The sequence below is a fragment of the Hirundo rustica genome, chromosome 24 (genome assembly GCF_015227805.2).
Source record: "Hirundo rustica isolate bHirRus1 chromosome 24, bHirRus1.pri.v3, whole genome shotgun sequence".
Taxonomy (NCBI): domain Eukaryota; kingdom Metazoa; phylum Chordata; class Aves; order Passeriformes; family Hirundinidae; genus Hirundo; species Hirundo rustica.
This window is the reverse complement of record NC_053473.1, coordinates 6344732-6369233: the sequence shown is the minus strand read 5'-3', so window position 1 is coordinate 6369233 and position 24502 is coordinate 6344732. Positions and strand designations below refer to the sequence as shown.

Here is a 24502-nt window from a genome sequence, read left to right as displayed (position 1 = left end):
TGTTTGGGAGCAACATCCCGAAAAATCCCGGCTCCGAATGGGAGAAGCTCCAAAAAAAGGGCAAATTCGAGGGATAAATGTCCGAGAAATGTCCAAACGCTCCAGGGGACTCCAAAGCCACTTCCAGGGAAATATTTTAATGAATTCCTTTCATTTCCTCGTCCGTCTTTTTTTTTTTTAGGGGATGCAACAACTCCATCCTGATCCGGAGGTTCCCGGAGTAATTCCAACGGGAACAATTCCTGCCGCTGGGTTTGGGCTTCATTTGTTGGAGAGAGGGAGGGGAAAAAATAAAGATCAAAAGGAATTTTTTACGGGAAAAGCAGCAAAAAAGGCTGGGAATCGTGAGGGGTGAAGCTATTTCGGGATTCAGAGGAATCGGCTTGAAAATTGCCGGGGTTCGGGATGGATCCGGAGGGAATTGGGATGTGGGAATGAGGACGCTGCAGCTCCGGAGTCGCTCCTGAAGCTCCCCTCTGCTTCCCACCCTGGAAAAAAAATATTCCCTGGATAACCCTGGAGAATTCATGGAGCTCTTTGCTCCCCCCTCGCTTTTCCAGCCTCAAAAATCTTGGGATTTCTTTCCCTACTCGCTCCTGCTCTGTTTCTTTTCTGGTTTTCCTGGAAAACTTGGAGCAATTCCTTTTTCCAGGACTTTTTCCCACCTCAGAGTAGGGAAGTTCCCAATTTTGGGACAAATCCCAGATCCTGGGCACAAACAGGGAAGGAAAATTGAAATATTCCCTAAAAAATGAGGTCAAACCGGTTGTTATCCAGATGGGCCAATGGGACGGGAATTTTTTTGGGGAAAAAAAAAATTACTTTGGGCATGGAAAAGACTTGGAATTCCCTTCCTCTGTCCCTTTTCCATGGAAAAGACCTTGGAATTCCCATCCTCCCTGTGCTGCTCCCGGTGAGAGCTGAATCCCTTAAAAAAAAAAACCCTGGATATTTATTCCCCGGAGCTGCATGGAACAGCGGGAATTCTGGGACAGAATTCCAAGGATTTGGGAGGGACAATCCCATGGATGGGAAAATTCCATAGATGGGACAATGGGAAGTGATGTTTAACACCCCCCAGAGCCCCATCCCAAGGGTTTTCCGTGCTTTTCCCTCCATGTTTTTCCTTCCATGTTGTTCCCTTCCATACTTTTCCCTCCATATTTTTCCCTTCCATATTTTTCCCTCCATGTTTTTCCCTCCATGTTTTTCCCTCCATGTTTTTCCCTCCGTGTTTTTCCTTCCCTGTTTTTCCCTCCATGTTTTTCCCTCCATGTTTTTTAGCTCCCTGCTTTTCCGCCCTCATCCATCCTCCCTGGCAGCCACCGGGATGAATTCCCGTGATGAATTCCCGCTGTTTTGCTGTTTGAGGGATCGGGACAGGCCGGGCTCTTCGGGGAGATTAATTTTTGATTTATGGCCGGCTCCCGGGATTTATTCCCATCCTCCTCCGGAGGGAAAGGCAGCGCTGGAAGTGTTTTAAATTCCAGGGGCTCTGCTGGAAAAGGGGATTGGGATCCACGGGAATCACGGCGTTTTTTCCATGAAATTGCTCCAAATATCGGCTGGGAAAGGAGGAAAAGGGGAAGAAAAATCCTAAATGTTGGTTTTATTAACTGAGGGATGTCCTGGGATTTCTCCGCTTGCTGACGGGAACAAATGGAATTCTGGGGCTGGATACAACTCCCTGCTGAGGGACAGATGGGATTCATGGGATCTGGGTTAAAACTGGGAGAAATATCCCAAAAAAACCCCACAGGAGAGGGATTCTGCAGCCACTTGGAGCCTTTGGATTTCCTGGGATTGTGGCCGCCGAATCCCACAGATTCCAAGGCTCAGCATTCCCAAAGGAATTCTCTCGTTTCGGCCAGGGCTGGGATTTTGGGAATGCCGACAGGGACGCCCGTTGTGACCCCACAAAATCCAGGATGTGGGAGAGGGTTTGGAACGGGATGAGGTCCTTCGAGGTCCCTCCCAACCCAAAGCATTCCATGGTTCCGTGTGAGGATTCCATGGAAGCTTCGGCTCCCAGATCCTTTCCAGAGGTCGGAAAACTCCTTGGGATGGGAGTTGGAGGATCGCGGAATATCCTGAGCTGGAAGGAGCCATCGATCCAGCTCCTGGCCCTGCAAACAATCCCCAAATCCCACCAATCCCAAAATTCCACCCTGAGCATCCCTGGGAGCATTGTCCAAACATTCCTGGAGCTCTGGAAGCCTTGGGAATGTGAGCATTCCCTGTGGAGCCTTTTCCAGTGCCCCATCACCATCTCTGGGGAGGAAACTTTCCCTAAAATCCAACCTAAACTTTTCCCTAAAATCCAACCTAAACATTTCCCTAAAATCCAACCTAAACTTTTCCCAAAAATCCAACCTAAACCTTTCCCTAAAATCCAACCTAAACTTTTCCCTAAAATCCAACCTAAACTTTTCCTTAAAATCCAACCTAAAATTTCCCTAAAATCCAACCTAAACCTTTCCCTAAAATCCAGCCTAAACCTTTCCCTAAAATCCACTGACCCAGCTCCAGCCAATCCCTGCTCCTCAGGATCCTAAATCCTCTGAATTCCATTTTTTGGGATCCCTCCTCACGCCCTGATTTTCATTCCCATTCCCACTCCCGTTCCCATTCCCATTCCCATTCCCACTCCCGATGTTTTCCCACGGAATTCCAGCATTAACCCCCGTGCCGGTGCTCGGGCAGCCCAAACTGGGCCCTCAAGGCCTCCAAAATCCCAACAATTCATCCCAAACTCCCGCCCCGATCCCGAATCCCGGCGGGATCATCCCTCCCTCTCCCGGGCAGGGATGAACGCTCCGCAGGGATCGATTCCCTCTGCAGGATCAACAGAGCGATTTTCTGTCTCCGAATATTCCTGCCGGGAATAACAAACAGCCCTGGAAGTCTGGGCTCTGGAACAGCCCCTGGGCTTGGAATTTGGGAACGCGAGGGGCTGGGAAAGGCAGGGAAGGGGGGAAAAAGGGTTGGGAAAGGAGGGAGGGAATTCCAGGTGATCCAGCCCTTGAGGGATCCTCAGGAGCTGCAGGAGGGGGGAAAGGGAAGGGATTTAGGGATGTGACAGGGCAGGAATTCCGGGATGGGAATGAATTCTGGGATGGGAACGGGCAGGGATTCGGGGATGGGAACGTGTCCCTGAAGTGGGAAAAGGGCGGGAATTCAGGGATGGGAAAAGGGCAGGAATCTGGGGATGTGGCAGGGCAGGAATTCAGGGGGATGAGTGTTTTCCTGCAGTGGGAAAAGGGCAGGAATTCGGGAATGTGAACGGGACAAGGGCAGGAATTCGGGAATGTGAACCCCGTGGGATTTGGAGACGACTGTCTTTCCCACCTCATCGTTTCCCTCTTTTCTTCACGGATTTTCCCTCCAGGATCCACAGCCAAGTTTGCCCAAGGGCTGTGGGAATCCAGTGATCCCATTCCAAGCTTTTTCCCCGTGGATCGGGAAGCCCTGGCAGCGCTGGACCCTGCCCGTGGCGCTTTTCCCAGCCCAGGAAATTCCCGCGGGCTGGATCCATCCTGAGGGCAGGAATGTTCTCGGCCCCGTTCTTCCCGCGCCGTTTCCCGCCTGGATTTTTTGCTCCGGTGATTCCAGGATGTTCCAGCGGCTCCTTTTCCCTGCCCGGGAATGCGCCGGCAGCAGAAATTAGGGATGTGCTGCGATCTAGCGGCGAAGGAGGAGCCTGGAATTCGCTCCGGGCTGGACTCAGCCTTCCCGAGCCAGGATTTTCCAGGCTGTTTTCCTGGGAAGAGCCGGATTCCCGCAGGATCCGGGAGATCCTGGATCCTACCCGGGCACAGATCCCTCCCGAAATGCTCCGGACACATCCCGGGAAACAAATCCCAGCCGGAATTTCACCTGGAATTCACCATGGGATCAGCTCCGGATCATCCCTCTGCCCGAGGGCGGAATATCCCTAATTAGAGGCAGATTTTTAATTAACAACTGAGCCCAGTTTTGCCGCTTTTCCCTCTTTTCCTGCGTTCCCCGGCCTCGCCCTGCTGGAATTCTTTTCCTTTTTCCCTGCCGTGATTTTCCTTCCCCCAGATCCTGCTCAGCTCCGGCCCCATCCCCGCCTCGGCTCCCAAAATTCCCTGGGAATTTTGGTCTTTTCCTTTGGCTGTCCCGGGATGGGATCCGGGAGCTGTGGCCTCCAGCTGTGCAGAATTCCCGGATTCCCGAGGCCGGAAAAATCCCTCCAGGATCCTCAACCCGTGCTCCATCCACACTCCAGAATTCCTTGGATACCTGCAGGGATGCGATGATCCCAAAGCTCCTTCCAAGGCCCGGCCGCCTTTTCCAGGAGGAAATTCCTGCTGCTGTCCCAGCGGGATGAAGGGAACATTTTTTGGGATCCCCACTTCACCGAATCCCAGAAAACCTCCCCGGATTTAACTCCGGGATTTTTTAATCCTTTCTTGCTGATCCTTGAGGATGGTTTGGGGTTTGTTTCCCAGTTTTCCCCGTGGATTTTTCCCAGTTTTCCCCATGGCTTTTTTCCCGGTTTTCCCCATATTTTTCCCCGGTTTTCCCCGTGGCTTTTTCCCAGTTTTCCTCATGGTTTTTCCCGGTTTTCCACAGCTCCCGGCGGCTGGGGATGGGGGTCTGGAATTCTGCTCTCTCCCAGAATATTCCTGACCGATTTCTCTCCCTCCTTTCCCAGCAGCCGCTCCCTGGATCTGTTATTCCATAGGGAAATGGGAATTTCCAAACCTGGATTTTCCAGCTGTGTCCCCGCATCCCCTCAGGAATTTTTTCCCCCTCTCATCCAGCAAACCCGGGGATCCCCATGGAATTTCCGCCTCTGGAATTCTTCCCTCCTTTCCGTGGGATGGCGACACGTGGACACGGAATTTTTGGGATGAACAGGGAATGGAGTCCCGCAGTTTTTCCCGGTTTTCCCGTCCCGCTGCCGCTCCCCACCCGAACGTGGGGATGTCTGGGGAATTCCCGGCTCCGCCGCTCCGGGATTTGGGAAGGGCGAATCCCTGGAGCGGGGACGGCAGGTGGCACTGCCCGACCGCCGACAGCCCCAGAGCGCGGCTCCGCCGGATTTTTGGGAATATCGCGCGGGATTTTCCATCCTTTAGTGCCGGAGGAGCTCAGGGATTGGGAATTCCGACAGCTCCGGGGTTGGATTCTCCTGGAAGGAGCGATCCCTTCCCCTTTAATTCCGGCCATTGGCTCCCGAGGGAATCCACTGGGGAATGCGGGCGGCTTTTCCTGCTGGTGTTGGAACAACAAACTCGGGATGAGCTCATTTCAATCCCGATCCAGGTTTTAATTCCCGGATTAACAGGGAATGAGCAGCGAACGAGGCCAAACCGCTCTGCCCGTGCTCACGTGGATTTCATGGAAAAGCCCCGAGTCCCAGGATTTCCTGGAAAAGCTCCGAGTCCCAGGATTTCATGGAAAAGCCCCGAGTCCCAGGATTTCCTGGAAAAGTTCAGAGTCCCAGGATTTCCTGGAAAAGCCCCGAGTCCCAGGATTTCATGGAAAAGCCCCGAGTCCCAGGATTTCCTGGAAAAGCCCCGAGTCCCAGGATTTCATGGAAAAGCTCCGAGTCCCAGGATTTAATGGAAAAGCCCCGAGTCCCAGGATTTCATGGAAAAGCCCCGAGTCCCAGGATTTCATGGAAAGCCCCGAGTCCCAGGATTTCCTGGGTGGGATGATCCATGTCCTGGGGCTGGAGAAGCTGCTGCTCCATAAAACCCGAGTTCCTGGGATGTGAATCCATGAAAACTGAGATTCTGGGATGTGAATCCATGAGACTGGCCTGCACACCCCATCCCCAGCTTGTTCCCAGAGCCTCCCCACAATTCCATCATTCCGGATTTTTTCCCGAACAGATTGCAGGAACTCCTTTTCCTGCTCCTCCGTCCCGAGATTACCCGGGATAATTGGATTGCTGGGAATCTCCAGGGAGAAGCCGAGGGCCTGGAGCGAGGATGAAGATCCAGGGTGGATCTGGGAAGGGATTTCCCGGCTGGAAATGTCCGAATTCCAGCCGATCCCAGCGCTTCCTCATCCCAAACGGTTCCTGGAATTTCAGGATGCATTTTCCATCCCATTTATGTGATTTTTTTTTTTTTTTTTTTGAATTTCCAACTATTTTTTGGGAGGAATTTTGATCATTTCTACACCAGGTTTGGCTGGTCCCACAGGGCCAGGAGACACATCCCGGTTTTCTTTCCTCCATCAGAAAATTCCAAGCTTTTCCTCCTGCCTCCCTTCCAGAACCTCTCCCAGAGGCATCCGCAGGGAAAAAATCAGGGAATTTTGGCTCCCAGCCCAAACAGCTCGGCCCTGTGTGGTGTAAATCAGATTTTGTCAGGGGCGGGAGGGCTGCGGCCTCTTCCAGATGGGATTTTCCATGGAAAATTCCCCCCCAAATAAAGGGATATTTCAGTTCCTTCCCAGCCATTTGTGGCCATGAACGGGAGAGAAGAGAAAAAAAAAAAAAAACCTTGCAGGAAAAATGGGAAATAAAGGGGGGAAAAAAGGGGGAAAAAATGGGGGAAAAGGGAAAAAAAGGAAAAAAAAAATCTTTTCAAGGCACTGAGCATCTCCGGAAGTGCAGCGTGCCCTTGGATCCCTCTGGAATTCTCCGGGATCAGCACCTTGGAGGAGCAGTCAGCACTGCTGGGGACGCAGCTCCGGAGTGGAATTCCCTTCTCCCAGCCGAAATCCGGCAGGATCCGGCAGAAAAGGCAAAGCCCGGTGAAATCTGATGGTCCCAAAGCGGCGGCGTCAGGGAGAGGATCCCTGACTTCGGTGGCATCCGTGGAAAAACCTCCCCGGATTCAACTCCGAGATTTTTTTTTTTGTCCTTTCTTGCTGATCCTTGAGGATGGTTTGGGTTGTTTTTATTCTCAGTTTTCCCCGTGGATTTTTCCCAGTTTTCCTCATGGTTTTTCCCGGTTTTCCACAGCTCCCGGCGGCTGGGGATGGGGGTCTGGAATTCTGCTCTCTCCCAGAATATTCCTGACCGATTTCTCTCCCTCCTTTCCCAGCAGCCGCTCCCTGGATCTGTTATTCCATAGGGAAATGGGAATTTCCAAACCTGGATTTTCCGGCTGTGTCCCCGCATCCCGTTGGGAATTTTGATCCCTTCCAGGAGATGAGGGAACGACAGGAAGGATGGAAAAGGGATGGAGTGAGAGGAAAAGGGGGAATGGGCTCAGAGTGGAAATTTCGGTTGGATTTGGGGAATAAATCCTTCCCTGGGAGGGACGGGAGGATGGAATTCCCAGAGGATCCATGGCTGCTCCATCCCTGGGAGTGTCCAAGGCCAGGCTGGAAAAACCCGGGATGGCGGAAGATCCTGCCCATGGAATCGGATTGGTTTAAGGAGCCTTCGAACTCAGCCTGAACCCACGAATCATTCCGTGATTTCCCTGGCATGTTCGATACATCCCATTTGCACATCCATCCATCCATAAAATCCAACATTCCACCTTTTTCCCTCGGCCTCAGCAGGGAGGTGACGCCCGGGCGCCGCCCCCGCCAATCCCGGCTCCGCAGCCCCAAAAATCGGGAATTTGATAAAATCCCTGGGAAGGGGCGGCCGGGAATCTCCCCGGGATTATCCCGACAGCTGCGGTGGCACCGCGGGGACAGCGGCTGGGTCACCCGGGGGTCACCGGGGGCACGGGGACAGCGGTGCCACCAGGGGACAGCGGGGACAGCGGTGCCATCAATGTCACCAATGTCACCAGTGAAACCAGGGTCATCAGTGTCACCGGTGTCATCAGTGTCACCGGTGTTATCAGTGTCACCGGTGTTATCAGTGCCAGCAATGTCACCGGTGCCATCAATGCCACCAGGGGACAGCGGGGACAGCGGTGCCATCAATGCCACCAGTGCCACCAGTGAAACCAGTGTCATCAGTGCCACCAGGGCCATTGGTGTCATTAGTGCCAGCAGTGTCATCAGTGTCACCAGTGAAAGCAGTGCCACCGGCGCCACCGGTGCCATTGATGTCATCAGTGCCAGCAGTGACAGCAGTGTCACCGGTGGCATCAATGCCACCAGGGCCACCAGTGAAACCAGTGTCGTCAGTGCCACCGGTGCTGGCAACGCCAGCAGTGCCAGCAGTGCCACTGGTGTCATCAGTGCCAGCGGTGTCACCAGTGCCATCAATGCCGGCAGTGCCACCAGTGCCACCGGTGCTTTCAGCGCCACCAGTGCCACCGGTGCCGTAAGTGCCACGAGTGACAGCAGTGCCAGCAGTGCCACCGGTGCTTTCAGCGCCACCAGTGCCATCGGTGCCACCGGTGCCACCGGTGCCAGCAGCCGCTGTCGCCCCCCGCGCCGGGCGCTGCCGCTCTCGCTGTCCCCCGGCGGCCCCGGGGACGCTCCCGGCCCTTGCGGGGTCACAGAGCCCCGGCGCTCCCCCGCCTCTTCCTCCCCTGGCCCAAAATTCTCCTTTCTGTCCCCAGACTGCGCCTGCGGCCGCGGGAGCGCTCAGCGCCTTCGGCCGCTCATTAACGCGCCGCTAATGAGCTCCTCCCCCTGCTCAGCCCAATCCCCTCCAGCCCGTGCCTCCCTCCCTCCCTCCCGTCCCTTCCCAATCCCTTCCCAATCCCATCCCTTCCCAATCCCATCCCTGCCTCCTCCTCCTCCTCCTCCTGCTCCTCCTGCTGCCGCCGCTTCCGGGGCGCGCTCGCTCTCCGCCCGCCCGGGAGCGCGCAGTGCGGCGCGGCCGCGCCCGGGAGCGCGCAGTGCGGCGCACCGGACCCGCACCGGACCCGGACAGAGCCCGGACCGAGCCCGGGCAGAACCTGGACCGAACCGCACCGGACCCGAGCAGAGCCCGGACTGAACCCGGACCGATCCCGGACCGATCCCGGACCGAACCCGGCTGCGGCACCTCATCTCCGGGTAAGGGCACAGCGGGGCCGGGACGCTCCGGGATGCGGGAATCGCTCGGGAGACGCTCCGGGATGCGGGAATCTCTCTGGGGACGCTCCGGGATGCGGGAATCTCTCTGAGGACGCTCCGGGATGCGGGAATCTCTCTGGAGACGCTCCGGGATGCGGGAATCTCTCTGGGGACGCTCCGGGATGCGGGAATCTTTCGGAGGACGCTCCGGGATGCGGGAATCTCTCTGGAGACGCTCCGGGATGCGGGAATCTCTCTGGGGACGCTCCCGGCTGCGCACCGGGGATGGGGAGGATCCGCGCGTCCCCGGCGCGGATTTGGGGCCCCGAACCCGCCGGGTGACCCCCGGAATGTGCCGGGTTTCGCTGCCGGGACCCCGGGAAGCGGGGATCTGGGGCGCGCGGTGGGATTTTTGGCTCTGACGTCACGGCCCCGCGTCCCTGCGTGTGACAAAACCCCGGCGGGTGGGGACCCCGGGGTGACCGCGCAGCCCCGCGGGGAGCGCGCCTCGCTCCTGCCCCTCCGGAAGAACATCCCGGGCCGGAAAAAATCCATCGGGAAAAAAAAAAATACCCCGCACCTGGCTCGGGATGCGGCGCCGGGAAGCGCCGGGCCCCGGCGGAGAGCGGTGAGTGCGGGATCCGCATCCTCCCGCAGCCGCTCCCGGGCATGGATTTCCCGTCGGGAACGGCGGGGAAAGTGCTGAATCATTGGGATCCCGGCCCCACGGGCGCTCCCGCTGCTCCCACGGCGGCGAGAAGATCGGGAATGAGGCTGAGGAGGGAGAGGAGGCCGCGGGAGCGCTGGGGCCTGCGGAGAGGGATGGAGGGAATGGAGCAGGGGATGGAGAAGATGGAGCAGGGAAGGAAGCAGGGATGGAGCAAGGGATGGAGCGGGGATGGAACGGGAACGGAGCAGGGAATGGAGCAGGGATGGAGCAGGGATGGAGAGGGGATGGAGCAGGGATGGAACGGGAACAGAGCAGGGAATGGAGCAGGGATGGAGCAGGGATGGAGCAGGGATGGAGCAGGGATGGAGCAGGAAGGAAGCAGGAATGGAGCAGGGATGGGACAGGGATGGAGCAGGATTGGAGCGGGGATGGAGCTGGGATAAAGCAGAGATGGAGCAGGGATGGAGCAGGGATGGAGCAGGGATGGAGCAGGGATAAAGCAGGGATGGAGCAGGGATGGGACAGGGATGGAGCAGGATTGGAGCGGGGTTGGAGCAGGGATAGAGCAGGGATGGAGCAGGGATGGAGCAGGATCCTCCCTTTCCCGTGGCCTCGGGTGCTCCTCGGAGGACAGGGAGCCGGGAACACGCGCGTTCCTCTGGCAGCGGCACCCGGGGGAGTTCTGGGTGGGAAAACGGAGCTTTTGCCCAGAAAACCCCATCCCTGTGAAACCGGGAACGGCCGGCGCCTCTTGGCCGGGATGGGTTTTGCTTTTCCCTTTGGAGCGCTGCCTGTGGGTCCCTTCCTCAAGGTCAGGACCTTGGGATGGCTCCGGAGCGTTCCCCAAAGTCACCCCGGGGTGTTCCCGGCAGAGGGGCAGCGCCGGGGGCCGGGGGCATGCGGGAATTGCGGGAATTGCGGGAAAAGCCGGGATTCTGAGGTGCCCAGCAGAGGCCCGGCTGCTTTAAGATGGATCCTGTGGCGCTGCGATGTTTCCGGGGTGCTCCTGGCAGCTGCCGAGGACAAAAGCAGGAATCCTGTGACTTTTCCAGGGATGCTGATTCCTTTCTTTCCGCCCCGTGCTCCTGGAAAACCTCCCCCTCTTTGGCAGCCTCCGAGGGGCTGCTTTGTTCCAAGAAGACTTTTTGGGTTTTTTTTCCCTCCCGAAAGAAAACTCAAATTTGGCATTTTCTGCCTGATTTCTGTTTTTCATTTTGCCGTTTTCCAGATCCAGGCTGGGCCTTCGCTGCTTTTCCCGGTTGTTTTTTTTTTTTCCTTTTTTCGTGTGGTTGTAACGTGAATCCAACATAAATAATTCATGGAAAAGCGCTCAGCTGACAGGGGGAAGTTGTTCAGATGGAAAAGTGACTTTGTTCGCAGGAGTTGGGACCCAGGCCTGGCTTTGTGTTAGTTCCGGGCTTAACAAAGCTCCACCCTCATCCTCATCCCGAGGGATTTGGTCTAAACCCGATCCAATCATCCCGGTGATTGAATGGGGAACATCCCGAGTTTTCTGAATTAATTGATGAGGATTTATTTTTCCTCCAATTCTCTCCGGGGTTTTTTTTTTGGGGGGGGGGGGGGATAAAATTCCCCAAAATCCGCTGGAAAAACTCCGCCATGAAGGTTCCCAAAAGTGGGAGAAAATATTGAATAATAACGGGAAAAATTGGGAATTTTTTTTCCCCCCTGTTTTTTGCTCCTGGCAGGTGTTTGGGATGCTCCAAGGAGGATACTCGTGGGATACTCCTGGGTGTAGTGGGGTTGTACAAATCTCAGCGGTGAGCAGGGTTGGGATCAGGTGAGAACCACAGAGTGAGCCTGGATCCGAATGGGAACCTGGGAACGGGAATCTGGGAATGAGAACGGAATTGGGAGTGGGAATGTGGGAACGCCATCCCAGGAAGCTCTCGGTGATTCCCAAGACTGTGAGGAAAGGATGGACACGGGCAGCAGGAGGAGGGATCTTGGTTGGTGCTTCCTTTGTTGGGAAAAGGGGGAAAAATGGATTTAAGGAAGTTTCACTTCCCGCTGGAGCCATCCTTAATCCCAATGCTTCATCCCAGGGGGGGTGACCTCGGGAAAAGGGATCATCCGCAGGGATCATGGCCCTGGATTGGATCCTCCCCCTGTCCCTGCTCAGCCCCGCTGAGAAAAATGGGGAAGTTCTGGAATTCTCCGAGGAGAAATTCCCTGGATAAAGAGTGGTTTATCCAGGGATACAGAAATCATCAGGAATGTGGTGGTTATGGGATGCTCCAAGGGAATATTTCCTGGATAAAGATGAGTTTTATGGGTTCTCCGAGGAAAAATTCCCTGGATAAAGGCCAGTGGAGCTCACCTGGGCAGGTGGAGCTTGGAAAGGGAACTCGAAGCTTTGGAATTTTTCGGTTCCATCTGGAGCTTTGGAATTTTTCGGCTCCATCCTGCCCTTGCTCGGGGAAGGAGGAGTCTCCAAGGGAAAACCTTGGGATTTGTTTGAGGAATCCGGGAAAGTGGAACAGCCACATTCCCAGGACGTTCCTGAGGCTCTGATTTTATCTGGGAGCGCTCGGCAGGAATTTCTGGATTTGTTTTCCATGTGGGAGCGGATTTTCTGTGGGGCTGTAATTTACTCGTCCGGGCAGCACCAACCTTCCAAATCCCATCGGAACTTCATTTCCAGGCAGAAAAACCTGGGAGTTCAGGCAGAATTCCTTCATTTCTTTGCTTTCTGGGAGCTGTGGGATTCCCTGCTTCCCACAATTTTCAGGTGGAATAAAAGCAGCCGAACTGGGAGGATTCAAACCCATTGAGAAAATCAGATTTTGGGGGAAAAACATAAAAAATCAGATTTTATTTGGATTTAAACAGCAAAACCTGAGAGGAATCTCCTAAAAAAAAAAAAAAAAAAAAAAAAAAGGGAAAAAAATCTCTGGCACTTCCCTTTATTCCTCGGGTTTTGTTTGCCCTTCCCAAAGCATTCCTAAAACCCGCCAGGATCCATCCAGGGCTTGGATTCCGTTACGATTTCATCAGATCCTGTCAGGGAGGTCTGGATTCCTTCCTGCCCCCGAGGGAATCCCTTTCCTACCTCATCTCCCTCATTTCCCGTGTCCGTTGGATCACCTTCTGCTCCAGCTTTTCCGTTCCTCTTCCCGAAGCCTGTTGGTCCCTTTCCAGGCTGTCCGGGATAATTATCGCGTAATTCCAGGGATTCCAGCTCGGGATGAACCTGCTGGAAGTTCAAACGTTCCGTAATCCCCGTCCCCCCCCTCCCTTTTCCTTTTTCCTTTAATCCCGAGCTGAAGGAAACCGGGCTGGGTTATTACGGATTAAAAAAGAGGAGGATTTATCCCTCGGCTTATCGGGATCGCCGTTCCCACTTAATGAGATCGGAGGAGCGGGATTATCCACGGGAAAAAAACAAAAAAACAAAAAATGGGATGAGTTTGGGTGGGCAGGAATTCCTGACAACGCCTCCTTAAGTTCCTTTGGATCTCATCCCGGCGCTTTGAGATCCGGCCCCGTTTTCCTCAGGGAGCATCCAAAGGGCACAGGAGGGAGGGAACAACGGAGAATTTCCCTCCAAAGGAAAATTTGGGAATTTTTTTCCTGCCGTTCCTCTGCCTGAGACGCCAGAGCAAGGGGTTGGTGCATTCCCAGTTTTCCAGAGGAGCATCCAAAGGGGAGAGGGAGCTTTGCTCAGTCCAGGCTTGGGAAGAGCTGATGAATCCATCCTGGATTCTGGGATGTTCCTTTCGCTCCTCTGGAAGCAAACCTGGATCCTGACGGGGAGTGGGAAAGCAGGAGCACAACCCCCGGGGCTGGAGCAAGGTGAAGCCGGAGCTTCGTTGGAATTCCTGGCAGCTTTTCCGCCACTTTCCGCCTCCTTGGCAGCGGGATTTCGCTCGTTTTCCCAGGGACAGTCGGAATCCGATCCCGCGGCTCTGTCAGCCCGAATCCCAAATTCCTCCTGAAATCTCCTGGCACGGGCGGGCCGGGCTGGCAGCTCCAGCGGGAGCTGGGAGGGCAGGAAGGTTCTCCTTGGATCCGTGGAAAATGCACCAAAATTCCCTTTTTCCCTCTGAGTTGTTCCCTTTTCCTGGTTATCCCAAGGACCCCCGAGGCCAAAGAGCTGCGGAATCATGGAATAATCCGGGCTGGAAAATCAAAGCTCATCCCATTCCCCTATTCCAGCTTGCTCCAAGCTGGCCTTGGACACTCCCAGGGATGGGCAGCCACGAATCCTCTGGAAAAACCTGGGAATGCCGAGGCCGGGAATGTCCGTGGGAGGGAAAAGGATCCTCTTGGATCCAGCTGCTCTCCAGGGTGCTGAAGCCCCTCCTGGGGATTTGGGAACTCCACGTTATTCCCTGAGTTCCCAAATCCCTGTTGCCACTGGAACCCAAGATCCAAAGGGAAATCAGGGATCCGTTGGAACGGCAGAATGCAGGGAATGTGGGAATTCTCCCTTTCCCATCTCCAGCGAGGTTTTTAGGCTGGAGTTTGGGAGCCGGGCGGTCTCCAGGATTTAGGACAGGTTTTAAACCCCGGCTGGGTAAAGCCTGGCTCGGCTGGGCCGGGTTCAGGGCTGATCCCGCTCCGACGGTGGTGACCTCCTGAGGTAATCCCAGCTGGAATTGTTCAGGGATCCGGCTGCCTCCGGGATTTTTGGGAGCTCCCTCTTCGTGTGGATTTGGGGATTTTTCTCCTCCTGGACCAATCTTGGCTGCCCATCCTTGTAGGAGCGGCTTTTATTGGATATTCCCGGCAGGTTTTATTGGATATTCCCGGCAGGTTTTATTGGATATTCCCGGCAGGTTTTACTGGATATTTCCCCATCCGGTGGGCAGGGGAATAATCCCGCCCTTCCCTTTTGCCCGGGTGAAGATCTGCCATTCCCACAGGCTCTTCCCTTGGGTTTCGTCTGCTCTTCCCAAAATATTCCCTGGAATTTGAAACCCCCCAGGATCCATCCAGGGCTCGGATTCCCTTCCAATCTTTGTCAGATCCTATCGGGCAGGTCTGGATTCCTTCCCGCCCCGGAGGGAATCCCTTTCCAACCTCATTTCCCTCATTTTCCGTGTTCTTGGATGACTTCTGCTCCAGCTTTTCCGTTTTCCCCCCTCTTCCCGAAGCCCCTCCGTCCTTTTCCAGGCTATCCAGGATCAGCTGCGCTGGATTTACAGACACAGCCCTGCTTGTGGGGGCCGGGATCGCTCCCGATCCCGATCCCGATCCCGCTCCCGCTCCGTGCGAGATAAAGGCGCCTCTGTGAGCCCGGCCGATGGAGCGCGGGGCTCGGGAGAAGCTCCCGTCCCTCGGTGGTGTCACATTCCCGAAATCTGGCTTGGACATTCCCGGCAGAGCCGTCCACAAAGGCTCCTTGTTGGGATCTCCTCTGGGATGGGCTGGAGGCAATTCCAGCTGGGAGCGGGAGGAGCGCGGGGACAGGAGGGAGCTTTGTGCCGCCGGCACGTGCCAGGGGACACCGGGGACAGGCGGAGCGTGGTGGGAACGGGCAGCCGGGAGAAGGGAATGCTGTGCGGGAAAATCGGGGTTGGGTGTGCGGGGAAATCGGGACTGGGGTGTGTGTGGGGAAATCGGGATTTGGTGTGCGGGGAAATCGGGATTGGGGGGTGTGGGGAAATCGGGATTTGGGGTTTGTGGGGAAATCGGGATTGAGTGTGTGGGGAAATCGGGATTTGACTTGTGGAGACTTCGGGGTTCAATTTGTGTGGAAACCTCGGGGTTCAATTTGTGTGGAAACCTCGGGATTTGATTTGTGTGGAATCCTCAGGGTTTGATTTCTGTGGAGACTTTGGGATCTGAAGGAGTTACGAGGAAGGAAAAGGGAATCTGCAGCAGGAATTGGGGTGACGGGACAAGGGGATGGGTGCAGGCTGAAAGAGGGGAATGTTGTGTGGGATGCTGGGAAGAATTCTTCCCTGTGAGGGTGGGGAGGCCCTGGGATGGAATTCCCAGAGAATTCCCATGTCTGGCCCGTCCTTGGAATGTCGCAGGCCGGGCTGGAGCCGGCAGGGACGGTGGGAGTTGTCCCTGTGGTGGCACTGCCGGATCTTTAATCCCCCTCCCCACGGGAACATTCCGTGATCCCACCTCAAATCCACTCCACGAAAGGATAATCCCATTTCCTTCTTCCCCTGTATCTGAAAATCTCCGATTCTAACCCAAAACACCCTGAAACCCCAAACTCCCTGTCGGACCTCAGCGCTCCCCCCGGATTCCCAGAAAAGCTGGAATTCAGCCGAATTCATCCACGGGGGGTTTTTTTTACATCCAGCACCACAAGCGCTCATTCCAGAGGGCGGATTTTCCCCGGATGTCCTTCAAAACCCGATTTTGCGTGTCCCAGGCTGCCGTTCCCTGCCGACAGCTCCGGGATCCGGCTGCTGGCGCTCCCCAGGGATTTATTCCCGGCCATCCCAGCAGCTGGGAGCCGCCTGGGGATTTTTGGTTGACCTGGTGACAGCTGCCAGGCTGAGCTGGCCCCGGCCCAGGGCAGCAGGCTGCTCCCGAATGTTTGATCCCAGAGATTCCCGGCTCCTTTGTCTCCCTTTTCCAGCCTTTGTGGACAGGCCCGGGGTTGGGATGGGGCTGGGAATGATTCCCTGGGAGTGGCACGGCTGAGCTGGGGGGAATTTGGGCTGTTCTGAGTGTCCCCGGCAGGGTTTTGACCCGAATCCTGGATTTGGGATGGAGGTGGGAATGGGATTTGAGATTCCCACTTCCCGGGAATTCCCATCCGTGGGTGGTTCTCAGAATTCCTCTTCCGAAGCAGAGCGAGGTGACAAACAGGGATATCCAGGAGCAGCCGGGGATGGAAGCCCCGGGAAGCAAAACCAACCCCCGGTTCCCAAGGGAAGAGCAGCTCCCGCCCTCCTGCCGGGGAAAAGGGGCTGGGATGTTTGGGATTGATCCCGAGCAGCTGCTGGGATGCGGGAGAGCAGATGGCACGGCTGCATCCGCAGTGGGATGGGCAGCGCGGGCCTCGGGAGGATTTGGGATCCCGTTCCCTGGAAACCTGAGCCGGGAGAGGCTCCAGAGTTCCAGGGATACAGGACACGGAGACACAGGGACACGGGGACAGAGGGACACGGGGACACGGGGACAGAGGGACATGGGGACATGGGGACAGAGGGACATGGGGACACGGGGACACGGGGACACGGGGACATGGGGACACGGGGACACAGGGACACGGGGACACGGGGACATGGGGACACGGGAACACAGGGACACAGGGACACAGGGATACAGGGATACAGGGACACAGGGACACAGGGATACAGGGACACGGGGACACAGGGATACAGGGACACAGGGACACGGGGACACGGGGACACAGGGATACAGGGACACAGGGATACAGGACACAGGGACACGGGAACACAGGGACAGGGACACAGGGACACAGGGACACAGGGACACAGGGACACAGGGACACAGGGACACGGGGACACAGGGACACAGGGACACAGGGACACAGGGACACAGGGACACAGGGACACAGGACACAGGGACACGGGGACACAGGGACACAGGGACACAGGGATACAGGGATACAGGGACACAGGGATACAGGGACACGGGGACACAGGGATACAGGGACACAGGGACACGGGGACACGGGGACACGGGGACACAGGGACACAGGGATACAGGGACATGGGGATACAGGGACACGGGGACACAGGGATACAGGGACACAGGGACACAGGGACACGGGGACACAGGGACACAGGAACACGAGGAGACGGGGACACGGGGACAGGCCCGGGCTGGCACTCGGGCACAGAGCGGGCAGTGTCCGCTGCCACGGCTCCATTGTTCCCGCCGGGAAAAAGCAGGAAAAGGGAGAAAGGAGGGAAGGACGGAGAAAGTTGGGATTACGGGATGGAGGGGTTGGGACAGCCGGGATCACTGCGGGGAGGGCAGCGAGAGGGAAACGGGGATTTTTTGGGATGTGGAAAATCTTAGAGGGAAACGGGGATTTTTTTGGGATGTGGGGAGCTCAGGGTGTCCTTTCCAGGATGTGGAAAATCATAGAGGGAAACGGGGATTTTTGGATGATGTGGAGGGCTCAGGGTGTCCTTTCCAGGATGTGGAAAATCTTAGAGGGAAACGGGGATTTCCCTCGGGAGAAGGGAATAAACGCCGTCCTCCTGCTGGGAATGGGACAATTCCATGGCTTTGGAGCCAGGCTTTGCCCGCTCCGCTTCCCAAACCCTCCTGCTGCTCCGAGGCTCTGGAAAAGCTGGAGCAGAGGAGCGGGAAGGGGGCTGGGAGCAGGCTTGGGACCACCAAGGATTCCTCCAGGAAGATTTTTCCTCCTAATTAAGCCCAACAACAACAACAAACAGGAATCTTCTCCCTTCTGAATAATAAACCAGGAGCGTTTTCCCGATGGGAATGCCCAGGAGGGGCTTTCTCTGGGCAGGAGCAGCTTCCAGAGGGTCGGCTCCCAGCTCTCCCGCATTCCTCATGAATAATTTTCCGGATTCTTCCCCTTTCCCGCACGGATTGGTGTTGCCATGGCCGCCGGCGAGGGATGCGATCCTGAGGGATGCGGGAGAGCGGCAGGAAAAGGATTGGGAAAATGGGAAAATCCCCAAAAAAGGGGCTTGGAATCCCTCAGGGACGCTCCAAGCTTTCTGTGGGATTCCCTGACATCCAGAAGGGGTTTTGTGCCTGGATCCTGTGGGGTTCATCCCTCCCGCACGGAAATTCCGGTTTTTCTGCCCTCTGAGCACTCGTTCCCTCTTGATCTTGGAAAAAGGGAGGGAAATCCATCCCAAAACCACGTGAGGGAGATTCCCGATCTCCCACATCAGCTCAGCCGAGGCGGGACACGCTCCACATTCCCACATGATCCTGGGGGAGGCAGGGAAAATCTTGGAATGTGTTTTTTTGGGACAGGTTGTGCCCGGATCCTGTGCCTGAGCTGTGCCAGGGGTGGGATCCTTCCTCCTCTCCTGAATTTTTCATGGAAAACCTTCTCGGTATTTTACTAAAATTGGACATTCCAGCTCCAATTCCAACGTGCAGAATTCAAGGAATTTGCTGATCCAACCCTCATTCCCAACCCCTGCTCTTTGTTTCCCTCAGCTCCGGGGTTTTAATGGATTTTCACGCTTTTTCCATTGCACATTCCCAGCAGGAAACTTTGGTGGATCGGAGATGAGGTGGGAGGAGCTAAATATTGAAATTTCCCTTTCCTTTGTTTTTTTTTCCTTGACTTTAAACTCCGTGATTTTCCTGTGGATTTTCCCTCCCGCTTCCAGCGGTGTCAGCAAGGGGAGATTTGTGCTTCCAAGGATTTGCAGGACACGGATTCCACCTTTTCCAGGGATTTTGGGAAGTTTTGGTGGATAAAACCCCTCCCTTCATTCATCCCCGGCTCAATCCGTCCCCCCACCCTTCCACCTTTTCCAAGGAAACCCTAAATTCCAATTTAGGGTTTTAATTCCCTTTTGTTTTTTATGGAATTCTTGACCACGGCATCCCTGGGCTCCCTCCTGAGCTGGGCTTGTGCCAACTTCATTATCCCAGAGCCAAAAGCTTCTCCCAATTAATTTGTTCCCATTCCGGAGGCAGATGGAGAGGTGGTGACACCGGGATTTGATGAGCGAGTGGCAAAGGGCGACGGGAAAAGTTGTGAGAAATGCCAGGGAATGGTGAGGAAAAAGCAGGGAATGGTGGGAAACAGCAGGGAATGGTGAGGGGAAAAAACCAGGGAATGGTGAGGAAAAAAAAACAGGGAATGGTGAGGAAAAAAACAGGGAATGGTGGGAAACAGCAGGGAATGGTGAGGAAAAAAAACAGGGAATGGTGAGGAAAAAGAACAGGGAATGGTGAGGAAAAAAAAACAGGGAATGGTGAGGAAAAAAAAACAGGGAATGGTGAGGAAAAAGAACAGGGAATGGTGAGGAAAAAAAACAGGGAATGGTGGGAAACAGCAGGGAATGGTGAGGAAAAAAAACAGGGAATGGTGGGAAACAGCAGGGAAGGGGTTTGCCCTCCTCATTCCCAACTCTGGGGAATGAATAAATTTGGGATTTCATCCCATTCCTGCAGAAAATGTCCTCGAGGGCTGTCACAATTCCTGGGATAAGAAGTGGGAATGGGATCAAATCAGTTCCCACTGTGATAAACCAGATCCCAATGGGATAAATCAGTTCCCACAGGGATAAATCAGTTCCCAGTGGGATAAATCAGTTCCCAGTGGGATAAATCAGCTCCCCCTGGGATCAGTCGGTTCCCGCTGGGATAAACCAGATCCCACTGGGATAAACCAGATCCCACTGGGATAAACCAGATCCCACTGGGATAAATCAGCTCCCCCCGGGATCAGCCGTGCCTGATGCCCCCGGCAGGAGGGAGATCCGGGTCTGGGATCTAAGGATGGGCTCAGGATCTGCTGTTCCCGCGTCCCAGGGCTCCTCTCGCACTGGAGAGGAATTCCAAGTGTCCCGACTTCCCGGAGTGGATTTCCCATGGGAACAGACATCCCAGGCGTGGAGCAGCTTCCAGCAGGGAAGGGAATTCCGGCCAAGCCCTCTCCCAGCTCCGTGCGATTGGAGAAATGTGGAGTTTTCCTCTCTCTGGGCGCCGCATCCATCATTTTACTCACAAAATCCTGGAATATCCCGAGTGGGAGGGGACTCCCAGGGACCCCAGAAATCCCACAGCTTTTCCAAACATTCCCATCCTTGGAGAGGCTCAGGCTGCTCCAAGCCCGGCTCCAGGATCTCCCCCGGCGGCAGGAGCGGGGCTGGGAGCCGGGAAGATTTTCCAGAGGCTCCGGATCCATCCCGGGGTTGTTTTCCCACCCTTGGCTGATCCCGGGGCCAGATGTCGCCAGGAATGCCTCCGGATCCCAGGGATTTCTGGGAGCAGCGCGGGATGGATGGCCCTGGAAAGGAGGTGACAATGGCACGGTGCCACCTCCGCCCGCCCTCGGCTGCCGGGGGTCGGGATGGGATTTTCCAGGATGGGATTTCCCGGGGTGGGATTTCCCGGGGTGGGATTTGCCGGGATGGGATTTGCCGGGGTGGGATTTGCCGGGATGGGATTTGCCGGGATGGGATTTGCCGGGATGAGATTTTCCAGGATGGGATTTGCCGGGGTGGGATTTGCCGGGATGGGATTTGCCGGGGTGGGATTTTCCAGGATGGGATTTGCCGGGGTCGGATTTTCCAGGATGGGATTTGCTGGTGTGGGATTTTCCAGGATGGGATTTGCCAGGGTGGGATGGGATTTTCCAGGATGGGATTTGCCGGGGTGGGATTTGCCGGGGTGAGATTTGCCGGGATGGGATTTTCCAGGATGGGATTTGCTGGTGTGGGATTTTCCAGGATGGGATTTGCCAGGGTGGGATGGGATTTTCCAGGGTGGGATTTTCCGGGATGGGATTTTCCAGGATGGGATTTGCTGGTGTGGGATTTTCCGGGATGGGATTTTCCGGGATGGGATTTTCCAGGATGGGATTTTCCGGTGTGGGATTTGCCAGGGTGGGATTTGCTGCCCCATCAGGAACAGGACAAGGGCTGTCCCTGAGTCACCGCCCCCCAGATTCTTTGGGATTTTCTCTCGGGATCCCTGGAGAAATGGCGCTGGAGCAGCCCCAGTGTCCGGCCAGGGACGGCCCCGGGGGGCACCAAACTTTTCCCTTTCCCACCTGGATTTTCCCTATTTTTCCCCCTCACTTCCTTTCCTTGTTCCTCCCAAACCAATCTCATCCTGATTCAGCCACCGTGTGGATTTTTTTTTCCCAGTTAAGAATCCCAGTGTCAGGAGGGCTGTGGATGATTTTCCCTCCCTGGGAGCAGCAATTCCCAAAGTTTTGCTGTTCCTCCTGCAGCCGTAAATCGGGATAAATCGGGGAAAAAAACTGGGATAAAAACCCAGCAGCTGCTGGGAGCGTCCTGCTGCTCCCAGTGAGCTGATTAAATCCAACCCCTCACCCTTTAATTTTATTGAATTCCAAGCCCAGATTCCCTTCGCTTCCCATTTCCTGCTCTGGGAGCTGGGGTTGTTTTCCAGGAGCTGGGGGTGTAGGGAAGGGATTTTTCCCATTGTTATCCCCCCCAAAAAAATCTCATTATATGAAGTGGGAATAAAGGAATTCCAGCCCGTCCTCAGAGTGGCTCCTGCAGCCAGTGGGATCCCAGGGGACCAGGGAACATTCCAGGCGCTGCTGTTTGTGGGGATTTTGGGAATTCTGACAGCAGGATGTCTTGGGGCCAAATCCCCTGGAGCGGGATCCGTGTCCTGGCCGGCGCCGGGGCGGGATCTCCCTGGGAATTTCTGCAGGGAGAGGAGCTGTCTCCACGGATCGCTGATTTCGGATCCTGGAGGCAGAAAAGAGGGAATTCCATGGAATTCTGAGGAGCAGGGCAGGGCCCAGCCTGGTGCTGCTGGTGAGGGACCCAACCCCACCCGCCCCTTCCCCTCCCCGCCGCTCCCTTTGGGATGCAGGGATGAGCCCGCAGGATTTTTCCTGCTTTTCGGGCTGGAGTCAGATCCTTTCTGTGCGGCAAAAAAAAAAGAAACGCCGGGAAAAAACCCGCTGATTTTAGGGAAAAGCTTCTCCCCTCCCGACTCCGGCACCCCCGGCTCGGAATGTCCCCGATCCCTGCGGCAGCTCCAGCCTCGGTGCCGGGAGAATTCCCGGGACAATGCCGGGCTGTGTTCTCCAGCGCCCACCTACAGGCGCAGGAATTGTTCCCGGGGATGGTTCCCGGGATTGTTCCCGCTGCCCACATCTGCTCCGGACAAAGGGGCCCTGGAGGAGCCTGGAGGAGCCTGGAGGAGCCTGGCATTTTCCAGGGGATGAATTCCCTGTGTGGTTTTCCTCGCTCCCAGGCAGCGCTGCTCCGTGCCATCCTACGGATCATCCTGGATCGTCCGGGATTCTGCCCAAGGGTTCGGGCTGGAGATTCCGTGGTGCTTTTACAGCTCGGAAATCGTCTGGAGTTTCGTTTCCTCCTGATATTCCCGGGTTTTTTGCAGCCCTGTTTCAGTTGGGGGCCCACAGGGATGTATAAAATACAAATATTATTGATTTTTTTAAACAGCAAATCCGCTTTTATATTCCGTCCCACGGGCTCCACTTGGATCCCACTGCTTCCAGGAATTTTCTCTCCATCCCTGGGCACTCACTGCAGGACCAGAGCCCAAACAATCCCATAAATCCTTCCAGCAGGACAATCCCGGGCTCAGGGGAGCTGTTCCCACGTGTTCCCCAAATCCTGGACGCCATTCCTGGCCCCATTCCCATGATTTTTTTGTGCGGAAACGCCGCGTTCCCGAAGTTTCCAGAGGGAAAACACCGGGATTGGCTCAGTGAGGTGACTTTGGGGTTGGTTTTGTTTTTTTTTTTTTCCCAGCTGAGGATCCCTCTGGACGTGCCACCCCCAGGGACATCCCAAATCCACCCCCAGGGACATCCCAAATCCACCCCCAGGGACATCCCAAGGTCCTGAGGCCGCCCAGGGAAGCGCCAAGATGATCCCGAGGAGAGCCCAAGTCACTTGCTCCGGAATTGCCTTCGTCCTCTGCCTCCAGCAGCTCGTCAGTGCCATCGAGGTCCCCCTGGACTGTGAGTTTGGGATTTATCCTCTCCACTCCCTTCCCAAAAATTCCTGGCTGGGGTGGGGAGGAGGTGGGATGAAGGTGGGAACATCCCGGGTGGATTTCCTCCTCCACATTTGGATTTTCTCCTCCACATTTGAGTTTTCTCCTCCACATTTGAGTTTTCTCCTCCACATTTGAGTTTCCTCCGCCACATTTGAGTTTTCTCCCCTCCACATTTGAGTTTCCTCCTCCACATTTGGATTTTCTCGTCCACATTTGAGTTTCCTCCTCCACATTTGAGTTTCCTCCTCCACATTTGGATTTCCTCCTCCACATTTGAGTTTCCTCCTCCACATTTGAGTTTCCTCCTCCACATTTGAGTTTCCTCCTCCACATTTGGATTTCCTCCACCACATTTGGATTTCCTCCTCCACATTTGGATTTCCTCCTCCACATTTGAGTTTCCTCCTCCACATTTGAGTTTCCTCCTCCACATTTGAGTTTCCTCCTCCACATTTGAGTTTCCTCCTCCACATTTGGATTTCCTCCTCCACATTTGAGTTTCCTCCTCCACATTTGAGTTTCCTCCTCCACATTTGAGTTTCCTCCTCCACATTTGGATTTCCTCCTCCACATTTGGATTTCCTCCTCCACATTTGGATTTCCTCCTCCACATTTGAGTTTCCTCCTCCACATTTGGATTTCCTCCTCCACACCTGGGTTTTCCTCTCTGGAATCGCAAAGAAAAGGGTTTTGTTGTTTTTTTTTTTAATGTGTAGTGTTTCCAAGGCCTGCACAAACCCCCTGGATTTGTTTTCTGGCTCTGCTGGGATCAGGGCCGTCCCTGAATTAACACCCTGTTTTTTTTCCCCCCTCGATGCTTTCCCTTTGGGAATAACAGCAAATATCCAGAGCGAATGTAAGTATTCCCTCCGCTCCTGGTGGCCGTGTCCTCGTCCCCAGTCCCGCTCCGGGGTCCCTCAGCGGGAGCTGGCGGCGGCTGTGGTGGCACAAGGGGCACCTGGCCCCTTCTCAGCCACTTTTCCCACCCATCCCGGTTGGGAAAGGCGTGGAAAGGCTGGAGCAGCTTTGGGAAGAGCTCCCAGCTGTCCCCGGAGCAGCAGCCGGGCTGTGTTTGCCATGGAAAGGTTTTCCCTGCGGGGTTTGGGTTCGGAGAAGGGCAGGAATCCCCTGCTGGCACCTGGGGCAGGCTCAGCCCCGCACCCCGAGGTGTTGGGAGCGTCCCTGGATCTCAGGGGATGAGGGAACAGCCCTGGATCTCCATCCCGGGAGATGGGATCTGGGTCCTGTTCTGGCCGTGGGGTTCCTGTGTCCCCTTTTCCATCCCTG

At 55.5% G+C, this 24502-nt stretch overlaps 1 protein-coding gene across 22 annotated transcripts in view; it reads left to right on the top strand.

The window, feature by feature from the left end:
* Window positions 1-8725: 8725 nt before the first annotated feature.
* The window catches only part of NFASC (neurofascin), an 80397-nt gene continuing 64620 nt past the window's right edge, over window positions 8726-24502 (top strand). For 7 of the 22 annotated variants that reach the window (XR_005703999.2, XM_040085921.2, XM_040085920.2 and 4 more), the window contains exons 1-3: window positions 8727-8901; window positions 22966-23177; window positions 24054-24071. Coding sequence is in view for 21 of the 22 variants with exons in the window: in XM_040085921.2 (XP_039941855.1) it covers window positions 23084-23177; window positions 24054-24071 (112 nt within the window). In the remaining variant the exon portion in view is untranslated. Of the gene's footprint in view, window positions 8902-9436; window positions 9530-11353; window positions 11373-20396; window positions 20501-21906; window positions 21997-22965; window positions 23178-24053; window positions 24072-24502 lie in introns of those variants that run through there. The other 15 variants (XM_058423495.1, XM_040085905.2, XM_058423502.1 and 12 more) reach the window with 10 other exon arrangements.